The 19,631-nt window shown below is 57.4% G+C and overlaps 2 protein-coding genes across 2 annotated transcripts in view; both read left to right on the forward strand.

Annotated features, from left to right (window-relative positions):
• Nucleotides 1-267: 267 nt before the first annotated feature.
• LOC116439104 (tenascin-X-like) lies at nt 268-3,696 on the forward strand. Its single transcript, XM_032098211.1, has 5 exons — nt 268-339; nt 1,419-1,657; nt 2,223-2,447; nt 3,054-3,194; nt 3,692-3,696. Exons 1-5 carry the CDS (start codon nt 290-292, stop codon nt 3,694-3,696), a joined length of 660 nt encoding a protein of 219 aa, XP_031954102.1. The 5' UTR covers nt 268-289.
• Nucleotides 2,351-19,631, forward strand: part of LOC116439107 (tenascin-X-like) — a 29,192-nt gene continuing 11,911 nt past the window's right edge. Inside the window, 21 exon segments of the mRNA XM_032098213.1 lie at nt 2,351-2,447; nt 3,054-3,166; nt 3,692-3,845; nt 4,666-5,340; nt 5,719-5,808; nt 6,103-6,396; nt 6,944-7,300; nt 8,174-8,530; nt 9,391-9,741; nt 10,371-10,715; nt 11,126-11,482; nt 12,044-12,388; nt 12,633-12,989; nt 13,558-13,902; nt 14,273-14,629; nt 15,186-15,530; nt 15,775-16,131; nt 16,701-17,045; nt 17,416-17,772; nt 18,331-18,675; nt 18,920-19,276. Of these exon segments, the coding sequence (XP_031954104.1) occupies nt 3,707-3,845; nt 4,666-5,340; nt 5,719-5,808; nt 6,103-6,396; nt 6,944-7,300; nt 8,174-8,530; nt 9,391-9,741; nt 10,371-10,715; nt 11,126-11,482; nt 12,044-12,388; nt 12,633-12,989; nt 13,558-13,902; nt 14,273-14,629; nt 15,186-15,530; nt 15,775-16,131; nt 16,701-17,045; nt 17,416-17,772; nt 18,331-18,675; nt 18,920-19,276 (6,475 nt within the window). The 5' untranslated portion in view covers nt 2,351-2,447; nt 3,054-3,166; nt 3,692-3,706.

The following is a 19,631-nucleotide window of genomic DNA, read 5'->3' on the forward strand; positions in this document are numbered from 1 at the left end:
GTCCCGTGTTACTGGCAGGACTGGGATGAGCTGTGCTACGCTAGTGGGAGCACTGGGATGTGCTGTCCTGTGTTAGTGGTGTCACTGGGAACACGGGGATGGACTATATTGGGGTTCCTGTGAGCTGGGGGTCAGTCTGAGGCACGTTACTGGTGTCACTGGGAGCACTGGGAGTCCTTCCCGCTCGGTTGTTTGGTTGCCACGGCGACGCCCCAAACACGGGCGGGGGCGGCTCCCCTGGGGGTGGCGGGGAGGGAGGGGCCCAGGCCCCGCCCCGGCCCCGCCCCCGATGTCCACCCCGCCCGACCCAGAGCGAGAACGCAGCGGGACCGGCCGGAGGTACTGGGGCAACTGGGGGGACTGGGAGGGTCACTGGGGGGCACAGGAGGGACTGGGGGAACGAGGGGGTGACTGGGCGGGGCTTGGGAGAACTGGGCAGGACTGGGGGGCACTGAGAGAACTGGAAGAAACTGGGGAGAATTGAGAGCACTGGGAGGGACTGGGGAGTATTGGGAGAACTGAGAGGGACTGGGAGGGACGGAGGGGGAACTGGAGGCACTGTGGGAACATGAGGGGCTGGGGGATGTGGGGCGGAGTGGGAAGGTACTGGAGGGACCTAGGGGGCACTGTGGGAGACTGGAGGAATTGGAGTGCACTGGGGGGAACGGGGGGCACTAGCACTTCTGGGGGAACGGGGGAGATTGGGGGACTGAGGGGGACTGGGGGCCACTGGGAGTCACTGGTGGTTACTGAAGAGTCGCTGGGGGTTACTGGGAGGTGCTGTGGTTTGGAGTGTCTGTGTGTCTCCAGGAATGTCCCCCATGTGTCCCCCATGTCCCCACAACTGTCCCTGTGTCTGCCTGTGCCGTGGGTCTCTCTGTGCCTCCCCCCCCCCCCCCCGTGTGTGTCCCTCATGTCCCCAGAGATGTTCCTGTGTGCCCTACTGGTGCACATGTATCCTTGGAGATGCCCCCAGTGGTGTCCCATGAGTCTGTGTGTTCCCTGTGTCCCCTGGGTGTCCCCTATGGGTGTTCCTCTTCCTCCTCTGTGTCACTGTGGGTGTCCCCCACGATGTCACTGTCTCCCTGCGTCCCTTCCATGGGTGTTCCCTGTGCTTCATGTGTGTCCCTTGTGTGACCCCAGGGTGTCTCCACATCCCCCCCGTGGGTTGTTTCCCTTGAACGTCCCCACATGTCCCTATGTCCTTTATTGGTGCCTGTGTGTCCCCATGGGTGTCCCCATGGATGTCCCTGCATCCCCATGCCATGTGCCTGTGTGCCCTAGCTGTCCCCATAGGTGTCCCTGTGTCCCCGCCACATGTGCTGGTGTCCCCACAGTTGTGCCTGTGCCTCTCCACGATGTCCCTGTTCCCCCGTGGGTGCCTCTGGGTATCCCCATGTCCCCCTGTCTTCCCCCAGGACGATGCCGGTGACCCTGGAACTGCGGCTTCTGCTGCTGGCACTGGCGCTGCGGGGGGAGGCAGCGTCCCCCTCAGTGTCCCCCTCAGTGTCCCCTGCCATGTCCCCCCCTGAGTCCCCCTCCGATACGTGTGGGGCAGCGCTGGCGGATGTGCTGAGGCGGCTGCAGGAGCTCGAGGGACACGTGCAGGCACTGAGGGGACACTGTGGGGACACGGGGGGACCCCAGGCCGGGACAGGTAACAGGGGACAAGGAGGGGGAACACAGAGAGCCCCAGGCTGGGACAGGAGAACACAGGGAGGGCAGGGGGACATAGAGGACATGGGGGAGCATGGGGCTCACAGGCACAGTGAGGGAACATGGGGGAACCCTAGACTGGGACAGGTAACAGAGATTGGTGACATGGAGGGATCACAGGGGACAGGGGAGAATGGAGACGGGGAGACATAGAGGGGCACTGAGGGGTCACTGGGGAGTCATTGAAGGGTCATTGGGGGGGTCACTGAGGTGGGTATTTGTGGCGACATTGGGGTCATGATGGTCCTTGTGGTCATTGGGGGGGGGGGGTCACTGGGGGCTCAGTGGGGAGATAGCCGGGGGGTCACTGGGGGGTCAGTGGGGGTCAGTGGGGAGATAGCCGGGGGGGTCACTGGGGGGTCAGTGGGGGTCAGTGGGGAGATAGCCGGGGGGTCACTGGGGGGTCACTGGGGGTCAGTAGGGAGATAGCCGGGGGGTCACTGGGGGGTCAGTGGGGAGATAGCCGGGGGGTCACTGGGGTCACGCCGGTGTCCGTGTCCCCCCAGGCCGGTCGGTGCAGCTCTGTGCGCCCCCTGCCGGCGGCGGCTGCGCCTGCCCCGCCCCCTCGGGCGCGGCCCCGCCCCCGGCCCCGCCCCCCGCGTGCCCGCGCGGCTGCAGTGACCAGGGCCGCTGCGAGCGCGGCCGCTGCCGCTGCTTCCCGGGCTGGGGCGGCCCCGACTGCGCCACGCCCGCCTGCGCCCCGGGCTGGGGCGGGGCCCGCTGCGACATCGGTACGTCCCAATGCCCCCGGTGACCTGCCGGCTTCCCCCCCTCGGTGCCCCTCGGCGCTCCCGCTGCGGCACCCCCGCGTGTACCCCTGGATGGGAGGGAAATCTGCTGCGACGTCGGTGGTTCCCCAGTGCTCCCGGTGGCCCCCAGTGTTTCCCCGGTGACTTCCCAGTGTCCCCACCTCAGCGCTCCCTATACCCCCCTTCCTTCCCTCCCATCCTGGGGGGGCCCTACTGTGACACCAGTGCATACCCAGCTGTTCCCCAGTGCCCCTCAGTTCCTCCAGTGCTCCCATCCCAGTGCTCCCGGTACACCCCCACTTCTCTCCCCATCTATGGGGGTTCTCACGCCACCTCAGTGGGTCCCCAAGGGTCCCCATCTGCCACTCCCAGTGCCCCTCAGTGCCTCCCATTCCTGAGTGTCCCCATCCCATTGTGTTCCCAGTGTGTCCCCAGCATGTCTTAGAGTGCTCTCATGGTGTCCCCATCCCCTTGATGCCCCATCCCAGAGTATCCCTGTGGTGTCCCCAGGGTTTCCCCATCCCAGGGCATCCCCATCCCATGGGTGTCCCCTGATGTCCCCATGGTGGCCCTGCACTCTCCCCTCAGAGGTGCCCTGGGTAACACCACGGTTGGCCTCCCGCACCCCAACGTCCCTGCGCATCACCTGGCCCCAGCCCCTCGTTCCCCCTGATGGCTACCGGGTGACACTCGTCCCCCTGGTGAGTGGGGAGACAGGGGACATGGGAGGTGGGGGCATGGGGAGGGGACAGGGACAGGAGGGGACACAGAGGGGAACAGGGACATGGAAGGGGCAAGACTCCAGTGCCACCCAGGTGGCCACAATGGGATGGCCCCAATATGTCCCCAGATCATCCCCATGTATCCCCATAATGTCCTCAATGGTATCCCCTATATGTCCTAAATATGTCTCCCATGAGCCCCCCCAATGTGTCCCAAAACAAGTGCCCCCAATGCATCCCCCCAGCATGTCCCCATGGTGTCCTCAACCTGTGTCCAGTGTGTCCCCAGTGTTCCCTATTGTGTCCTCACCATGTTCCCAATGTGTCCCCATGGTGTCCCCAATGTATCCCCCAGCACATCCCCAGTGAGTCGCCACACTGTGTTCTCAATATGCCCCTGAAGTTCCCGACATGTTCCTAAGGTGTCCCCAGTATGTCCTCAATGTGTCCCCAGTGTCTCCCTATGGTTTCCCCCACACCCCCTCACACTGCCCCCATCCCCAGGATGACCCTGTGTCTATGACAACGCATGAACTGCCCAGCTCTGCTGTCGCCTTCTCAGTGACAGGGCTATCCCCAGGCCGCCCCTTTGAGCTGCTGGTCCAAGCCCGGCGGGGGCCGCATCTGGGGGCACCCGGGGTCCTGCGTCTGCGCACAGGTGAGGACACTTGGGGACACCACAGGGACACCTGGGAACAGCGTGGGAACAGGGAAGGGGGTGGAGCAACAGGGACAGGGGTGAAGGTGGGAATGGCATGAGGATGAGGATGGAGAGGGCTTGGGGTCCTGCACCTGTGCACAGGTGGGGACACCTGAGGACAAGGCAGGGGGGCACAGAGGTGGAGTTGGGGACACAGCAGGGACAGGACTGAGGGTGGGGATGGAGGGAGAGGAGTGGGGACAGAGGGTGGCATAGGGACAGGGTAGTATTGGGACAGGGATGGGAATGGGGATGGCACAGGGATGGGTACAGGGTGATATCAGCAGAGGGATGGGGACAAGGATGGGAGATGGCCCAGGCATGGGGACAACACAGGCAGGGCAGCAGGGTTGACACAGGGATGGGGACAGTGATGACATGGGGTCACCATGGGGACAGGGATAGCAAGGGGACAAGGATGGGGTTGGGGCTGGCATAAGCATGGGGATAGGGACGAGAGGGATGGGAACAGTGATGGTACAGTGTCACAGTTAAGGGGCAGCCCAGACACATGGTCAGGAATGGCACAGGGATGGGGACAGCATGGTGACAGTGTGGCACTGAATAGAGATGGGATGGCACGAGGATGGGGTTTGGGACAGCGACAGCATGGCCAAAGGGGTGGGGACAAGGGATGCCAGGGGAACAGGAGTAGGAGTAGCATGGGCATGGGTACAGGGGTGGGGATGGCCCAGGGATGGGGACAGGGCTGGGACAGGGATGTCCCCCACAGACTCTCTGGGACAGACTGGTGACATGGGTCCCCTTTGCTCTGCAGCGCTCATCCCGGCTGTGCCCCACCATGAAGTGTCCCCGGAATCGCCTCAAGGCTCCCTGGGGTCCCCAGCAGTGGCACCATCAGCCCGAGGGTCCCCAGAGTCCACAGGATCCTCAGGGTCACTGGGGTCCCCAGGGTCACTGGTGTCACCCATATCACCAGACGTGTTCTTGGGGTCACCCGGATCTTTGGGGTCACCAGCATCCCCCAAGGTTCCAGCATCCCCTGTGGCTCGAGGGTCCCTGGGATCCCCAGCACCCCCAAGGTCATCAGTGTCACCAGAATCCCCAGAGTCACCAGCATCACCAGAATTCCCAGGGTCATCAGTGCCACCAGATTTCTCAGTGTCACCAGTGTCCCCAGAGTCCCCAGTGTCTCCAGAGTTCCCAGAATTGCCAGGATCCCCAGAGTCCCCAGTGTTCCCAGGGTCCCCTCCACCCCCGTGGTCCCCACTGTCCCCGTGGGCCCCACTGTCCCCAGGCATCCCCTCCCTGCAGGACCTGGTGGCCCGGCTGTCCCCGTACAGTGGATCCCTGCTCCAGCGTCTTGAGAGCCACCTTCGGGCTACCAACTTCCCTCTCCGTGGCAATCAGACAGTGCCAGGGGTGGCCCGTGCCATCCTGGCCTACATCCTGCGCCGGCACCCAGCCCTGGGGAGAGGACAGGGACCCACAGGTGGATGTCACGGCGGGGCCGTTGGGGAGGGGGGATGGGGGAAAAGGGTGCATCAGGGATGGGGTGTACAAGAGGAGGGACATCCTGGAGAGCCGAACAGGGGGGATGGTGGGAAAGGAATATCACAGTGGGGGGAATGCAGGGAGGGGGTGGGGGAATGGCAGGAGTGGGGAGTGGGACAGGACAGGGAAGGGACATTCCAGAGAGTGTGGGACGGAGGGGATGAGGGAAGGGGAACAGGGAGGATGGGGAGGATGGGTGGAAGGGACATCCTGAGAAGGAGTAAGGTGACTGGGAGCAAGGGGAGGAACATCCTGGGTAGGGGAATGAGGGAGATGGTGTGGAAGGGATGTCCTGTAACACATGCTCTGGGGGCAGGGGAGGGTGGAAACCAGGAGCCGGTGCTGGAATGGGGGGACATGGATGGGATGGAGCCGATGGAGCCATGGAAGAACATGGGGAAAACAGGTACTGATGGGGGGGTGAGGGATGGGATTAGCTCAGGTGTTGGACTTGATGACCTTTCTGGGTCCCTTCCAATTCAGAAGATTCTGTGATTCTGTGATACCTAGGATGGAGAGAGCAGGGATAGATGGATGCTGTGATGGATGGCACATGGGTAGAGGGATGGAGAGATTTATGAATGGAGACATGAATGGAGGAGGGGATGGATGGAGAGATGGAGGGAGGGCTGGAGACGTGGATGGCCATTTGAATGGACACATAAATGCCTGTGCCCACACTGTTGCCACTCCACTGCAGTCCAAGCCGAGCCAGAGGAGCTGCGTCCATCCCGGCCAGTCCTGGGTGACCTCAGTGTCACCAGTGTCACCCCCAGCTCCATGCGGCTGCAGTGGAGTGTCCCCAAGGACTCCTTTGACTCCTTCATGCTGCAGTACCGGGATGCCCAGGGCCAGCCCCAGGCCCTGCCCATTGATGGTGGGTCTCGCTCAGTGACGGTGCTGGGGCTGTCCCCATCTCGCCGGTACCGCTTCCACCTCTATGGGTTGCGGGGTGGGAAGAGGATCGACCGCGTCTCCATTGATGTCATCACAGGTGAGGGTGGATGGAAGGATCAACATATCCCATCCCCACTCACTATCAAGCACTCGCTCACCCTAGCATCATCTGGTCAACCAACACTTCCACTGACCTGTTGATCTGCCTGCTGTCATCCACCATCATCATCACCTATCATCATTGTTACCATCATCATCCATCACCCTTTCCCCATCCCCTATCCTTCCACCCAAGCTGTCCCTAGTTTACCCCAGTCCCAAGTTCCCCAGCTCAGGGGTGGAAGATGGGTAAGAGCATGGGATGGTGGGTGGATGGATGGATGGATGGATGGGTGAATGGATAGATGGATGGATGGATGATGCATGACTATTGTTGGGGACATTTTGTTGGTGGTTTGACAAATCAGATCAGTGGTTGGGTGGTTGGATGACCCAGTGCAAGGTGAGATTAAAGAAGGAGTTGAAGGAAGAGGGGCATGGTATACCCCATGAATGAATGGATGGGTTGGTTGGTAGGTGGTGGGATGGATGTTTGGATGGACACAGGCATTTCCACGCCCATCACCATCCCCTCTTCACCACAGCTGCAACACAGCCAGAGGAGCTCCTCCTGCCCTCAGAGGAACCTCAAGATGAGAAACGCCAAACTGAGTCCCCCACATCCGAGGCACCCCTGGTGTGGGCAGTGCTGGAGGAGCTGAGGGTCTCCGGTGTCACACCCAACTCTGTGCAGCTGCAGTGGAGTGTCCCTGAGGGCTCCTTTGAGTCCTTCATGCTGCAGTACTGGGATGCCCAGGGCCAGCCCCAGGCCCTGCCCATCGATGGCGGGTCCCACTCAGTGACGGTGCCAGGGCTGTCCCCATCCCACCGGTACCGCTTCCACCTCTATGGGCTGCAGGGCAGGAAGAAGATTGACCATGTCTCCACTGAGGCTGTGACAGGTGAGGGGGAAGGTTAGGGGGGTGAGGGTGCGTGGATAGAGGGAGAGAGGGAGGGATTAAGGGATGAGGGAATGGTGGGTGAAGGAAGGGATACAGAGGTGCAGGAGCAGAAAGATGGATGGATGGATGGGTGGATGGATGGATGGATGGATGATGATGACTGGAGGGTTGCATGAATAGATGGAAACATGTACGGTTAAGGTGAGAGATGGATGCATTGATGGATAGATCAATGGATGGACAGAGGAAGAGATGAGGAATGGATGAATGATTGAAAATGGATGACGGCTCCTGGGTGGGTTAGTTGGTTGGGTAGATTGAAGGATGGGGGGATGGAGGAGAATGCATGAATGGTGATGGATGATGTATCAATGGAGGGGGGCCTCCTGTGTGGGTTGGATGGATGAATGCTGGATGGACACGTGTCTGCACAGCTAACATGTGTGGCTGAGCCTGTGGCTGGATTTTGCTCTGAGTGAGGGGGTGAGTGTAGGGGAATAGGGGTAGGAGAGTGGATGGAGGATTGTATTCAAGGACTGACTGAAGGAAACTGGATGGATGGATGGATGGATGGATGGATGGAAGAAGATGGATGAATGGATGAAGATGGATAATGGGTGATTGCTGTTGGGGCAGTTTGTCAGTGGTTTGATATGTCAGATCAATGACTCAATGCAGGGTGAGATTAAAGAAGGAGCTGAAAGAAAAGGTGCATAGTATGATCTGTAGTTAGATGGATGGGTAGATGATGGGTGCTGGAATGAACAGTCATGCAGATGAAAGTGTAAATGGAAGGATGTATGCATTGATTGGTGGGTGGTGGGATGAATGATTGGATGGACACAGGCATTCCCATGCCATCATCCATTGCAGGCACAGAAGAGCAAGAGGAGCTGCCCCTGCCCTCAGAGGAGCAAAAACATGAGAAACTCCAAACTGAGGCCCCTCCATCTGATGCTCCCCCAGTGCGGGCAATGCTGGGAGAGCTGAGGGTCTCCAGTGTCACACCCAACTCTGTGCAGCTACAGTGGAGTGTCCTTGAGGGCTCCTTTGACTCCTTCAAGCTGCAGTACCGGGATGCCCAAGACCAGCCCCAGGCCCTGCCCATTGATGGAAGGTCCCACTCGGTGACAGTGCCGGGGCTGTCCCCATCCCATCGTTACCACTTCCACCTCTATGGGTTGCAGGGCAGGAAGAAGACTGACCATGTCTCTATTGGTATTAGCACAGGTGAGATGGAAGGTCAGAGGTATGGAGGGATGGATGGATGGATGGATGCATGGATGGATGGATGGATGGAGAGGTGGATGGATCAAGAGATCCCACCCCCGTTCCATCCCCATCCACCAGTCAGCACCCACTGACTTGAGCACCACCCAATCAACCATTGACCTTTCCACTGACCTGGTCACCAGCATCTGCCATCCAGAATCATCATCATAATCCATCTATTATCCATCATTATCATCCATCATATACATCTACCATGTATCACCATCATCATCATCATCATTCATCAATCACCTTCCATCCATTCTTCCATACACCCATTCATCACCCTTCATCCATCAAGGATGGATGGATGAATTGAAGATTGTCTATGGGAAATGGGGTTGGGAGGCATAGAGGCCTGGAGGGATGTGGGAAGAAAGAACCAGAGATGGATATGGAATTGGGTGGGGGTTGTCTTGGATGGATGGATGGACGGATGTACATGTGTGGATGGATGATTAGAGACATGGATGGATGGAAAGATGACAGATGGATGATGCATGATTGTTGTTGGGGGTTTTTTGTTGGTGGTTTGACATGTCAGATCAGTGGTTGGGTAGTTGGATGACCCAATGCAAGGTGAGATTAAAGGAGTTGAATGGTAAGGCGCGTGGTATGACCCATGGTTAGATAGATGAGTAGATAATGGGTGCTGGAATGAATGGTCCATGAGATGATGGAGGGATGGATGGAGGGATGGGTGGATGGATGGATGGATGGATGGATGGATGGATTGGTTGCTAAGTGGTGGGATGAATGATTGGATGGAAACAGGCATTTCCAAACCCGTCACCATCCCCTCTCCATCACACCTGCAGCACAGCAAGAGGAGCTGCCCCTGCCAACAGAGGAGCACCAACAGGAGAAGCCTGAAACGAAATCCCACCCATCTGAGGGACCCCTGGTGAGGGCGGTGCTGGAGGAGCTGAGGGTCTCCACCATCACCCCCAGCTCCGTGGGGCTGCAGTGGACTGTCCCCAAGGGCTCCTTCGACTCCTTTATGCTGCAATATCGGGATGCCCAAGGCCAGCCCCAGGCCCTGCCCATCGATGGCGGGTCTCGCTCGGTGACAGTGCCGGGGCTGTCCCCATCCCATCGGTACCGCTTCCACCTCTATGGGCTGCGGGGCAGTAAAAGGATTGACCGTGTCTCCACCGACGTCGTCACAGGTAAGGCAGAAGGTGGAAGGGAGAGAGGGATCAAGAAATGAAGGCATCAGCGGGTTCCATGCCCATCCCATATGCACCCACCAATGAGCAGCCATTGACTTGGCACCATCTGATGAACCATCCGCCCTTCCACGGACCTACTGACTAACACCTTCCATCATCTATCATCTACCATCAGCAGCAGCAGCAACCATCAATTATCCATCGTCATCCATTGTCTTCATCTGCCGTGTATCACCATCATCGTCATCATCATCCATCAATCTTCATGCATCCATTTATCCTTCCATGCTTCCCTCATCCTCTATCCATCAAGGATGGATTAAGTGATGGATGAATGGAAGATTTTCCACGGGAAATGGTGGTGGGAGGGGTTAAGGCCTGAAGAGATGTTTAAGAGAGAGCCAGTGTGATGGATGTGGAATTGCCTAGGGGGTTGTGTTGGATGTTGGGTGTGTGATGGGAAGGATGGATGGAAGGATGGATGGATGGATGGATGGATGGATGGATGGATGGATGGATGGATGGAGACATGGATGGATGGATAGATGGGTTGGTGGGTGGTGGGATGGACATTTGGAGGGACAGGTAGAAGCCCATGGCCATCACCATTTTCCCCTCCAATGCAGCCAGCAAAGAACCCTTACCCACTGAGGAGCCCCAACAGGAGAAGCTGGTAACTGAGTTCCCAACATCTGAGGCACTCCCAGCACGAGCGGTGCTGGGAGAACTGAGGGTCTCCAGTGTCACACCCAACTCTGTGCAGCTGCAGTGGAGTGTCCCTGAGGGCTCCTTTGAGTCCTTCATGCTGCAGTACCGGGATGCCCAGGGCCACCCCCAGGCCCTGCCCATCGATGGCGGGTCCCACTCGGTGACGGTGCCGGGGCTGTCCCCGTCTCGCCGGTACCGCTTCCACCTCTATGGGTTGCGGGGCAGGAAGAAGATTGACCACGTCTCCACCGAGGTCCTGACAGGTAAGGGGGAAGGTCAGGGGGAGGAAGGGTGGGTGGATGTCTGGATAAAGAATGATGGATATATGGAGAGGTGGAGGCATCAAGGGATGGAGGAAATGGGGAGTGGAGGAAGGGATGGAGGAAATGGAGAGTGGAGGAAGGGATGGAGGAAATGGAGAGTGGAGGAAGGGATGGAGTGGTGGAGGAATGTATGAATGCATGGATGGATGAATGCATGGATGGATGACTTGAAATATAAATGAATGGATGAATGGATGGGTGGGTAGAAAATGGGTGCAAAAATGAATTGTCTAGGAGATGAAAAGATGGATGGATGGATGGATGGACGGATGGGTGGAGTTGGTGGTGGGTTGGATGTTTGGATGGACACAGGCGTTCCCATGCCAATCACCATCCCCTCTCCATCGCAGCTGCAGAAGAGCCAGAGGAGGTGCCCCTGCCCTCAGAGGAACCGCAGCATGAGAAACCCCAAACTGAGGCCCCTGCAACTGAGGCCACTCCAGCACGGGCAGTGCTGGAGGAGCTGAGGGTCTCCACCATCACCCCCAGCTCTGTGGGGCTGCAGTGGACTGTCCCCAAGGGCTCCTTCGACTCCTTTATGCTGCAATATCGGGATGCCCAAGGCCAGCCCCAGGCCCTGCCCATCGATGGCGGGTCTCGCTCGGTGACAGTGCCGGGGCTGTCCCCATCCCATCGGTACCGCTTCCACCTCTATGGGCTGCGGGGCAGTAAAAGGATTGACCGTGTCTCCACCGACGTCGTCACAGGTAAGGCAGAAGGTGGAAGGGAGAGAGAGATCAAGAAATGGAGGCATCAGCGGGTCCCATGCCCATCCCATATGCACCCACCAATGAGCAGCCATTGACTTGGCACCATCTGATGAACCATCAGCCCTTCCACGGACCTATTGACTAACACCTTCCATCATCCATCGTCCACCATCAGCAGCAGCAACCATCAATTATCCATCATCATCCATTGTCTTCATCTACCGTGTATCACCATCATCGTCATCATCATCCATCAATCTTCATGCATCCATCTATCCTTCCATGCTTCCCTCATCCTCTATCCATCAAGGATGGATTAAGTGATGGATGAATGGAAGATTTTCCATGGGAAATGGAGGTGGGAGGGATAAGGCCTGAAGGGATGTTTAAGAGAGAGCCAGTGTGATGGATGTGGAATTGCCTAGGGGGTTGTGTTGGATGTTGGGTGTGTGATGGGAAGGATGGATGGATGGATGGATTGGTTGGTGGGTGGTAGGATGGACATTTGAAATGAGAGTTGGATGCCATTGGCCATCACCATTTTCCCCTCCAATGCAGCCAGCAAAGAACCCTTGCCCTCAGAAGAGCCCCAACAGGAGAAGCCGGAAATTGAGGTCCCAACATCTGAGGCACTCCCAGCACGAGCGGTGCTGGGAGAACTGAGGGTCTCCAGTGTCACACCCAACTCTGTGCAGCTGCAGTGGAGTGTCCCTGAGGGCTCCTTTGAGTCCTTCATGCTGCAGTACCGGGATGCCCAGGGCCAGCCCCAGGCCCTGCCCATCGATGGCGGGTCCCACTCGGTGACGGTGCCGGGGCTGTCCCCGTCTCGCCGGTACCGCTTCCACCTCTATGGGTTGCGGGGCAGGAAGAAGATTGACCACGTCTCCACCGAGGTCCTGACAGGTAAGGGGGAAGGTCAGGGGGAGGAAGGGTGGGTGGACGTATGGATAAAAAATGATGGATATATGGAGAAATAGGGGGATCAAGGGATGGAGTGATGGAGGAATGGATGAATGCATGGATGGATGGATGATGGTTGCCAGAATGAATGATGCAGAATATGGAAGTGTGGATGGATGGGTTGGTTGGTAGGTGGTGGATGGATGCTTGGATGGACGGACCCATCACCATCCCCTCTCCATCGCAGCTGCAGAAGAGCCAGAGGAGGTGCCCCTGCCCTCAGAGGAACCGCAGCATGAGAAACCCCAAACTGAGGCCCCTGCAACTGAGGCCACTCCAGCACGGGCAGTGCTGGAGGAGCTGAGGGTCTCCACCATCACCCCCAGCTCCGTGGGGCTGCAGTGGACTGTCCCCAAGGGCTCCTTCGACTCCTTTATGCTGCAATATCGGGATGCCCAAGGCCAGCCCCAGGCCCTGCCCATCGATGGCGGGTCTCGCTCGGTGACAGTGCCGGGGCTGTCCCCATCCCATCGGTACCGCTTCCACCTCTATGGGCTGCGGGGCAGTAAAAGGATTGACCGTGTCTCCACCGACGTCGTCACAGGTAAGGCAGAAGGTGGAAGGGATGGAAAGATCAAGAAATGGAGGCATCAGCGGGTCCCATGCTCATCCCATATGCACCCACCAATGAGCAGCCATTGACTTGGCACCATCTGATGAACCATCAGCCCTTCCACGGACCTATTGACTAACACCTTCCATCATCCATCGTCCACCATCAGCAGCAGCAACCATCAATTGTCCATCGTCATCCATTGTCTTCATCTACCGTGTATCACCATCATCGTCATCATCATCCATCAATCCTCATGCATCCATCTATCCTTCCATGCTTCCCTCATCCTCTATCCATCAAGGATGGATTAAGTGATGGATGAATGGAAGATTTTCCATGGGAAATGGCGGTGGGAGGGATAAGGCCTGAAGAGATGTGTAAGAGAGAGCCAGTGTGATGGATGTGGAATTGCCTAGGGGGTTGTGTCAGATTTTGGGTGTGTGATGGGAAGAATGGATGGATGGATGGATGGATAGATGGGTTGGTGGGTGGTGGGATGGACATTTGGAGGGACAGGTAGAAGCCCACAGCCATCACCATTCCCCCTCCAATGCAGCCAGCAAAGAACCCTTGTCCTCTGAAGAGTCCCAACAGGTGAAGCCGGAAATTGAGGTCCCAACATCTGAGGCACTCCCAGCACGAGCGGTGCTGGGAGAACTGAGGGTCTCCAGTGTCACACCCAACTCTGTGCAGCTGCAGTGGAGTGTCCCTGAGGGCTCCTTTGAGTCCTTCATGCTGCAGTACCGGGATGCCCAGGGCCACCCCCAGGCCCTGCCCATCGATGGCGGGTCCCACTCGGTGACGGTGCCGGGGCTGTCCCCGTCTCGCCGGTACCGCTTCCACCTCTATGGGTTGCGGGGCAGGAAGAAGATTGACCATGTCTCCACCGAGGTCCTGACAGGTAAGGGGGAAGGTCAGGGGGAGGAAGGGTGGGTGGATGTCTGGATAAAGAATGATGGATATATGGAGAGGTGGAGGCATCAAGGGATGGAGGAATGGGGGAGTGGAGGAAGGGATGGAGTGGAGGAGGAATGGATGAATGCATGGATGGATGAATGCATGGATGGATGACTTGAACTATAAATGAATGGATAAATGGATGGGTGGGTAGAAAATGGGTGCAAAAATGAATTGTCTAGGAGATGAAAAGATGGATGGATGGACGGATGGATGGATGGATGGATGGACGGATGGGTGGAGTTGGTGGTGGGTTGGATGTTTGGATGGACACAGGCGTTCCCATGCCCATCACCATCCCCTCTCCATCGCAGCTGCAGAAGAGCCAGAGGAGGTGCCCCTGCCCTCAGAGGAACCGCAGCATGAGAAACCCCAAACTGAGGCCCCTGCAACTGAGGCCACTCCAGCACGGGCAGTGCTGGAGGAGCTGAGGGTCTCCACCATCACCCCCAGCTCCGTGGGGCTGCAGTGGACTGTCCCCAAGGGCTCCTTCGACTCCTTTATGCTGCAATATCGGGATGCCCAAGGCCAGCCCCAGGCCCTGCCCATCGATGGCGGGTCTCGCTCGGTGACAGTGCCGGGGCTGTCCCCATCCCATCGGTACCGCTTCCACCTCTATGGGCTGCGGGGCAGTAAAAGGATTGACCGTGTCTCCACCGACGTCGTCACAGGTAAGGCAGAAGGTGGAATGGAGAGAGAGATCAAGAAATGGAGGCATCAGCAGGTCCCATGCCCATCCCATATGCACCCACCAATGAGCAGCCATTGACTTGGCACCATCTGATGAACCATCCGCCCTTCCACGGACCTATTGATTAACACCTTCCATCATCCATCGTCCACCATCAGCAGCAGCAACCATCAATTATCCATCGTCATCCATTGTCTTCATCTACCGTGTATCACCATCATCGTCATCATCATCCATCAATCCTCATGCATCCATCTATCCTTCCATGCTTCCCTCATCCTCTATCCATCAAGGATGGATTAAGTGATGGATGAATGGAAGATTTTCCATGGGAAATGGAGGTGGGAGGGATAAGGCCTGAAGGGATGTTTAAGAGAGAGCCAGTGTGATGGATGTGGAATTGCCTAGGGGGTTGTGTTGGATATTGGGTGTGTGACGGGAAGAATGGATGGATGGATTGGTTGGTGGGTGGTAGGATGGACATTTGAAATGAGAGTTGGATGCCATTGGCCATCACCATTCCCCCTCCAATGCAGCCAGCAAAGAACCCTTGCCCTCAGAAGATCCCCAACAGGAGAAGCCGGAAATTGAGTTCCCAACATCTGAGGCACTCCCAGCACGAGCGGTGCTGGGAGAACTGAGGGTCTCCAGTGTCACACCCAACTCTGTGCAGCTGCAGTGGAGTGTCCCTAAGGGCTCCTTTGAGTCCTTCATGCTGCAGTACCGGGATGCCCAGGGCCAGCCCCAGGCCCTGCCCATCGATGGCGGGTCCCACTCGGTGACGGTGCCGGGGCTGTCTCCGTCTCGCTGGTACCGCTTCCACCTCTGTGGGTTGCGGGGCAGGAAGAAGATTGACCACGTCTCCACCGAGGTCCTGACAGGTAAGGAGGAAGGTCAGGGGGAGGAAGGGTGGGTGGATGTCTGGATAAAGAATGATGGATATATGGAGAAATAGGGGGATCAAGGGATGGAGTGATGGAGGAATGGATGAATGCATGGATGGATGGATGATGGTTGCCAGAATGAATGATGCAGAATATGGAAGTGTGGATGGATGGGTTGGTTGGTAGGTGGTGGATGGATGCTTGGATGGACGGACCCATCACCATCCCCTCTCCATCGCAGCTGCAGAAGAGCCAGAGGAGGTGCCCCTGCCCTCAGAGGAACCGCAGCATGAGAAACCCCAAACTGAGGCCCCTGCAACTGAGGCCACTCCAGCACGGGCAGTGCTGGAGGAGCTGAGGGTCTCCACCATCACCCCCAGCTCCGTGGGGCTGCAGTGGACTGTCCCCAAGGGCTCCTTCGACTCCTTTATGCTGCAATATCGGGATGCCCAAGGCCAGCCCCAGGCCCTGCCCATCGATGGCGGGTCTCGCTCGGTGACAGTGCCGGGGCTGTCCCCATCCCATCGGTACCGCTTCCACCTCTATGGGCTGCGGGGCAGTAAAAGGATTGACCGTGTCTCCACCGACGTCGTCACAGGTAAGGCAGAAGGTGGAAGGGATGGAAAGATCAAGAAATGGAGGCATCAGCGGGTCCCATGCCCATCCCATATGCACCCACCAATGAGCAGCCATTGACTTGGCACCATCTGATGAACCATCAGCCCTTCCACGGACCTATTGATTAACACCTTCCATCATCCATCGTCCACCATCAGCAGCAGCAACCATCAATTATCCATCGTCATCCATTGTCTTCATCTACCGTGTATCACCATCATCGTCATCATCATCCATCAATCTTCATGCATCCATCTATCCTTCCATGCTTCCCTCATCCTCTATCCATCAAGGATGGATTAAGTGATGGATGAATGGAAGATTTTCCATGGGAAATGGCGGTGGGAGGGGTTAAGGCCTGAAGAGATGTGTAAGAGAGAGCCAGTGTGATGGATGTGGAATTGCCTAGGGGGTTGTGTTGGATGTTGGGTGTGTGATGGGAAGAATGGATGGATGGATGGATGGATGGATTGGTTGGTGGGTGGTGGGATGGGCATTTGGAGGGACAGGTAGAAGCCCACAGCCATCACCATTCCCCCTCCAATGCAGCCAACAAAGAACCCTTGCCCTCAGAAGATCCCCAACAGGAGAAGCTGGTAACTGAGTTCCCAACATCTGAGGCACTCCCAGCACGAGCGGTGCTGGGAGAACTGAGGGTCTCCAGTGTCACACCCAACTCTGTGCAGCTGCAGTGGAGTGTCCCTGAGGGCTCCTTTGAGTCCTTCATGCTGCAGTACCGGGATGCCCAGGGCCAGCCCCAGGCCCTGCCCATCGATGGCGGGTCCCACTCGGTGACGGTGCCGGGGCTGTCCCCATCTCGCCGGTACCGCTTCCACCTCTATGGGTTGCGGGGCAGGAAGAAGGTTGACCACGTCTCCACTGAGGTCCTGACAGGTAAGGGGGAAGGTCAGGGGGAGGAAGGGTGGGTGGATGTCTGGATAAAGAATGATGGATATATGGAGAGGTGGAGGCATCAAGGGATGGAGGAATGGGGGAGTGGAGGAAGGGATGGAGTGGAGGAGGAATGGATGAATGCATGGATGGATGAATGCATGGATGGATGACTTGAAATATAAATGAATGGATGAATGGATGGGTGGGTAGAAAATGGGTGCAAAAATGAATTGTCTAGGAGATGAAAAGATGGATGGATGGACGGATGGATGGATGGATGGATGGACGGATGGGTGGAGTTGGTGGTGGGTTGGATGTTTGGATGGACACAGGCGTTCCCATGCCAATCACCATCCCCTCTCCATCGCAGCTGCAGAAGAGCCAGAGGAGGTGCCCCTGCCCTCAGAGGAACCGCAGCATGAGAAACCCCAAACTGAGGCCCCTGCAACTGAGGCCACTCCAGCACGGGCAGTGCTGGAGGAGCTGAGGGTCTCCACCATCACCCCCAGCTCCGTGGGGCTGCAGTGGACTGTCCCCAAGGGCTCCTTCGACTCCTTTATGCTGCAATATCGGGATGCCCAAGGCCAGCCCCAGGCCCTGCCCATCGATGGCGGGTCTCGCTCGGTGACAGTGCCGGGGCTGTCCCCATCCCATCGGTACCGCTTCCACCTCTATGGGCTGCGGGGCAGTAAAAGGATTGACCGTGTCTCCACCGACGTCGTCACAGGTAAGGCAGAAGGTGGAAGGGATGGAAAGATCAAGAAATGGAGGCATCAGCGGGTCCCATGCCCATCCCATATGCACCCACCAATGAGCAGCCATTGACTTGGCACCATCTGATGAGCCATCAGCCCTTCCACGGACCTATTGATTAACACCTTCCATCATCCATCATCCACCATCAGCAGCAGCAACCATCAATTATCCATCGTCATCCATTGTCTTCATCTACCGTGTATCACCATCATCGTCATCATCATCCATCAATCTTCATGCATCCATCTATCCTTCCATGCTTCCCTCATCCTCTATCCATCAAGGATGGATTAAGTGATGGATGAATGGAAGATTTTCCATGGGAAATGGGGGTGGAGGGCAATAAGGCCTGAAGGGATGTGTAAGAGAGAGCCAGTGAGATGGATGTGGAATTGCCTAGGGGGTTGTGTTGGATGTTGGGTGTGTGATGGGAAGAATGGATGGATGGATTGGTTGGTGGGTGGTAGGATGGACATTTGAAATGAGAGTTGGATGCCATTGGCCATCACCATTTTCCCCTCCAATGCAGCCAGCAAAGAACGCTTGCCCTCAGAAGAGCCCCAACAGGAGAAGCTGGTAACTGAGTTCCCAACATCTGAGGCACTCCCAGCACAGGCAGTGCTGGGAGAACTGAGGGTCTCCAGTGTCACACCCAACTCTGTGCAGCTGCAGTGGAGTGTCCCTGAGGGCTCCTTTGAGTCCTTCATGCTGCAGTACCGGGATGCCCAGGGCCAGCCCCAGGCCCTGCCCATCGATGGCGGGTCCCACTCGGTGACGGTGCCGGGGCTGTCCCCGTCTCGCCGGTACCGCTTCCACCTCTATGGGTTGCGGGGCAGGAAGAAGATTGACCACGTCTCCACCGAGGTCCTGACAGGTAAGGGGGAAGGTCAGGGGGAGGAAGGGTGGGTGGATGTCTGGATAAAGAATGATGGATATATGGAGAAATAGGGGGATCAAGGGATGGAGTGATGGAGGAATGGATGAATGCATGGATGGATGGATGATGGTTGCCAGAATGAATGATGCAGAATATGGAAGTGTGGATGGATGGGTTGGTTGGTAGGTGGTGGATGGATGCTTGGATGGACGGACCCATCACCATCCCCTCTCCATCGCAGCTGCAGAAGAGCCAGAGGAGGTGCCCCTGCCCTCAGAGGAACCGCAGCATGAGAAGCCCCAAACTGAGGCCCCTGCAACTGAGGCCACTCCAGCACGGGCAGTGCTGGAGGAGCTGAGGGTCTCCACCATCACCCCCAGCTCCGTGGGGCTGCAGTGGACTGTCCCCAAGGGCTCCTTCGACTCCTTTATGCTGCAATATCGGGATGCCCAAGGCCAGCCCCAGGCCCTGCCCATCGATGGCGGGTCTCGCTCGGTGACGGTGCCGGGGCTGTCCCCATCCCATCGGTACCGCTTCCACCTCTATGGGCTGCGGGGCAGTAAAAGGATTGACCGTGTCTCCACCGACGTCGTCACAGGTAAGGAGAAATCTTAGAGGGGAGAAGGGTTGGAGACATGGTTGTAGAAGGGGAGAGATTGACATGGGGCTGGATGGAGAGATGGATGATGGATGCATTCACGTAGGGTTTTGTGGCGTCATGGGTAGAAGGACGAACAAATCAACATGAAGATTATTGGAAGCCTGAAGAACTGGGTCATGGTGTGATGAATGGAGGGTTGGGTGCATGGCTGGCTGGCTGGCTGGATGGATGGCAACTGAACAAACACACTGATGAATGGGTGGGTGGTTGAAGAAATCTGGATGGATGGACTGTGAGATTCCACTATGAACTCTGGGTTTGAGAGCGATGGATGCATGGATGGATACATGGC

Source organism: Corvus moneduloides, unplaced genomic scaffold (assembly GCF_009650955.1).
Source record: "Corvus moneduloides isolate bCorMon1 unplaced genomic scaffold, bCorMon1.pri scaffold_9_arrow_ctg1, whole genome shotgun sequence".
Classification (NCBI taxonomy): Eukaryota; Metazoa; Chordata; class Aves; order Passeriformes; family Corvidae; genus Corvus; species Corvus moneduloides.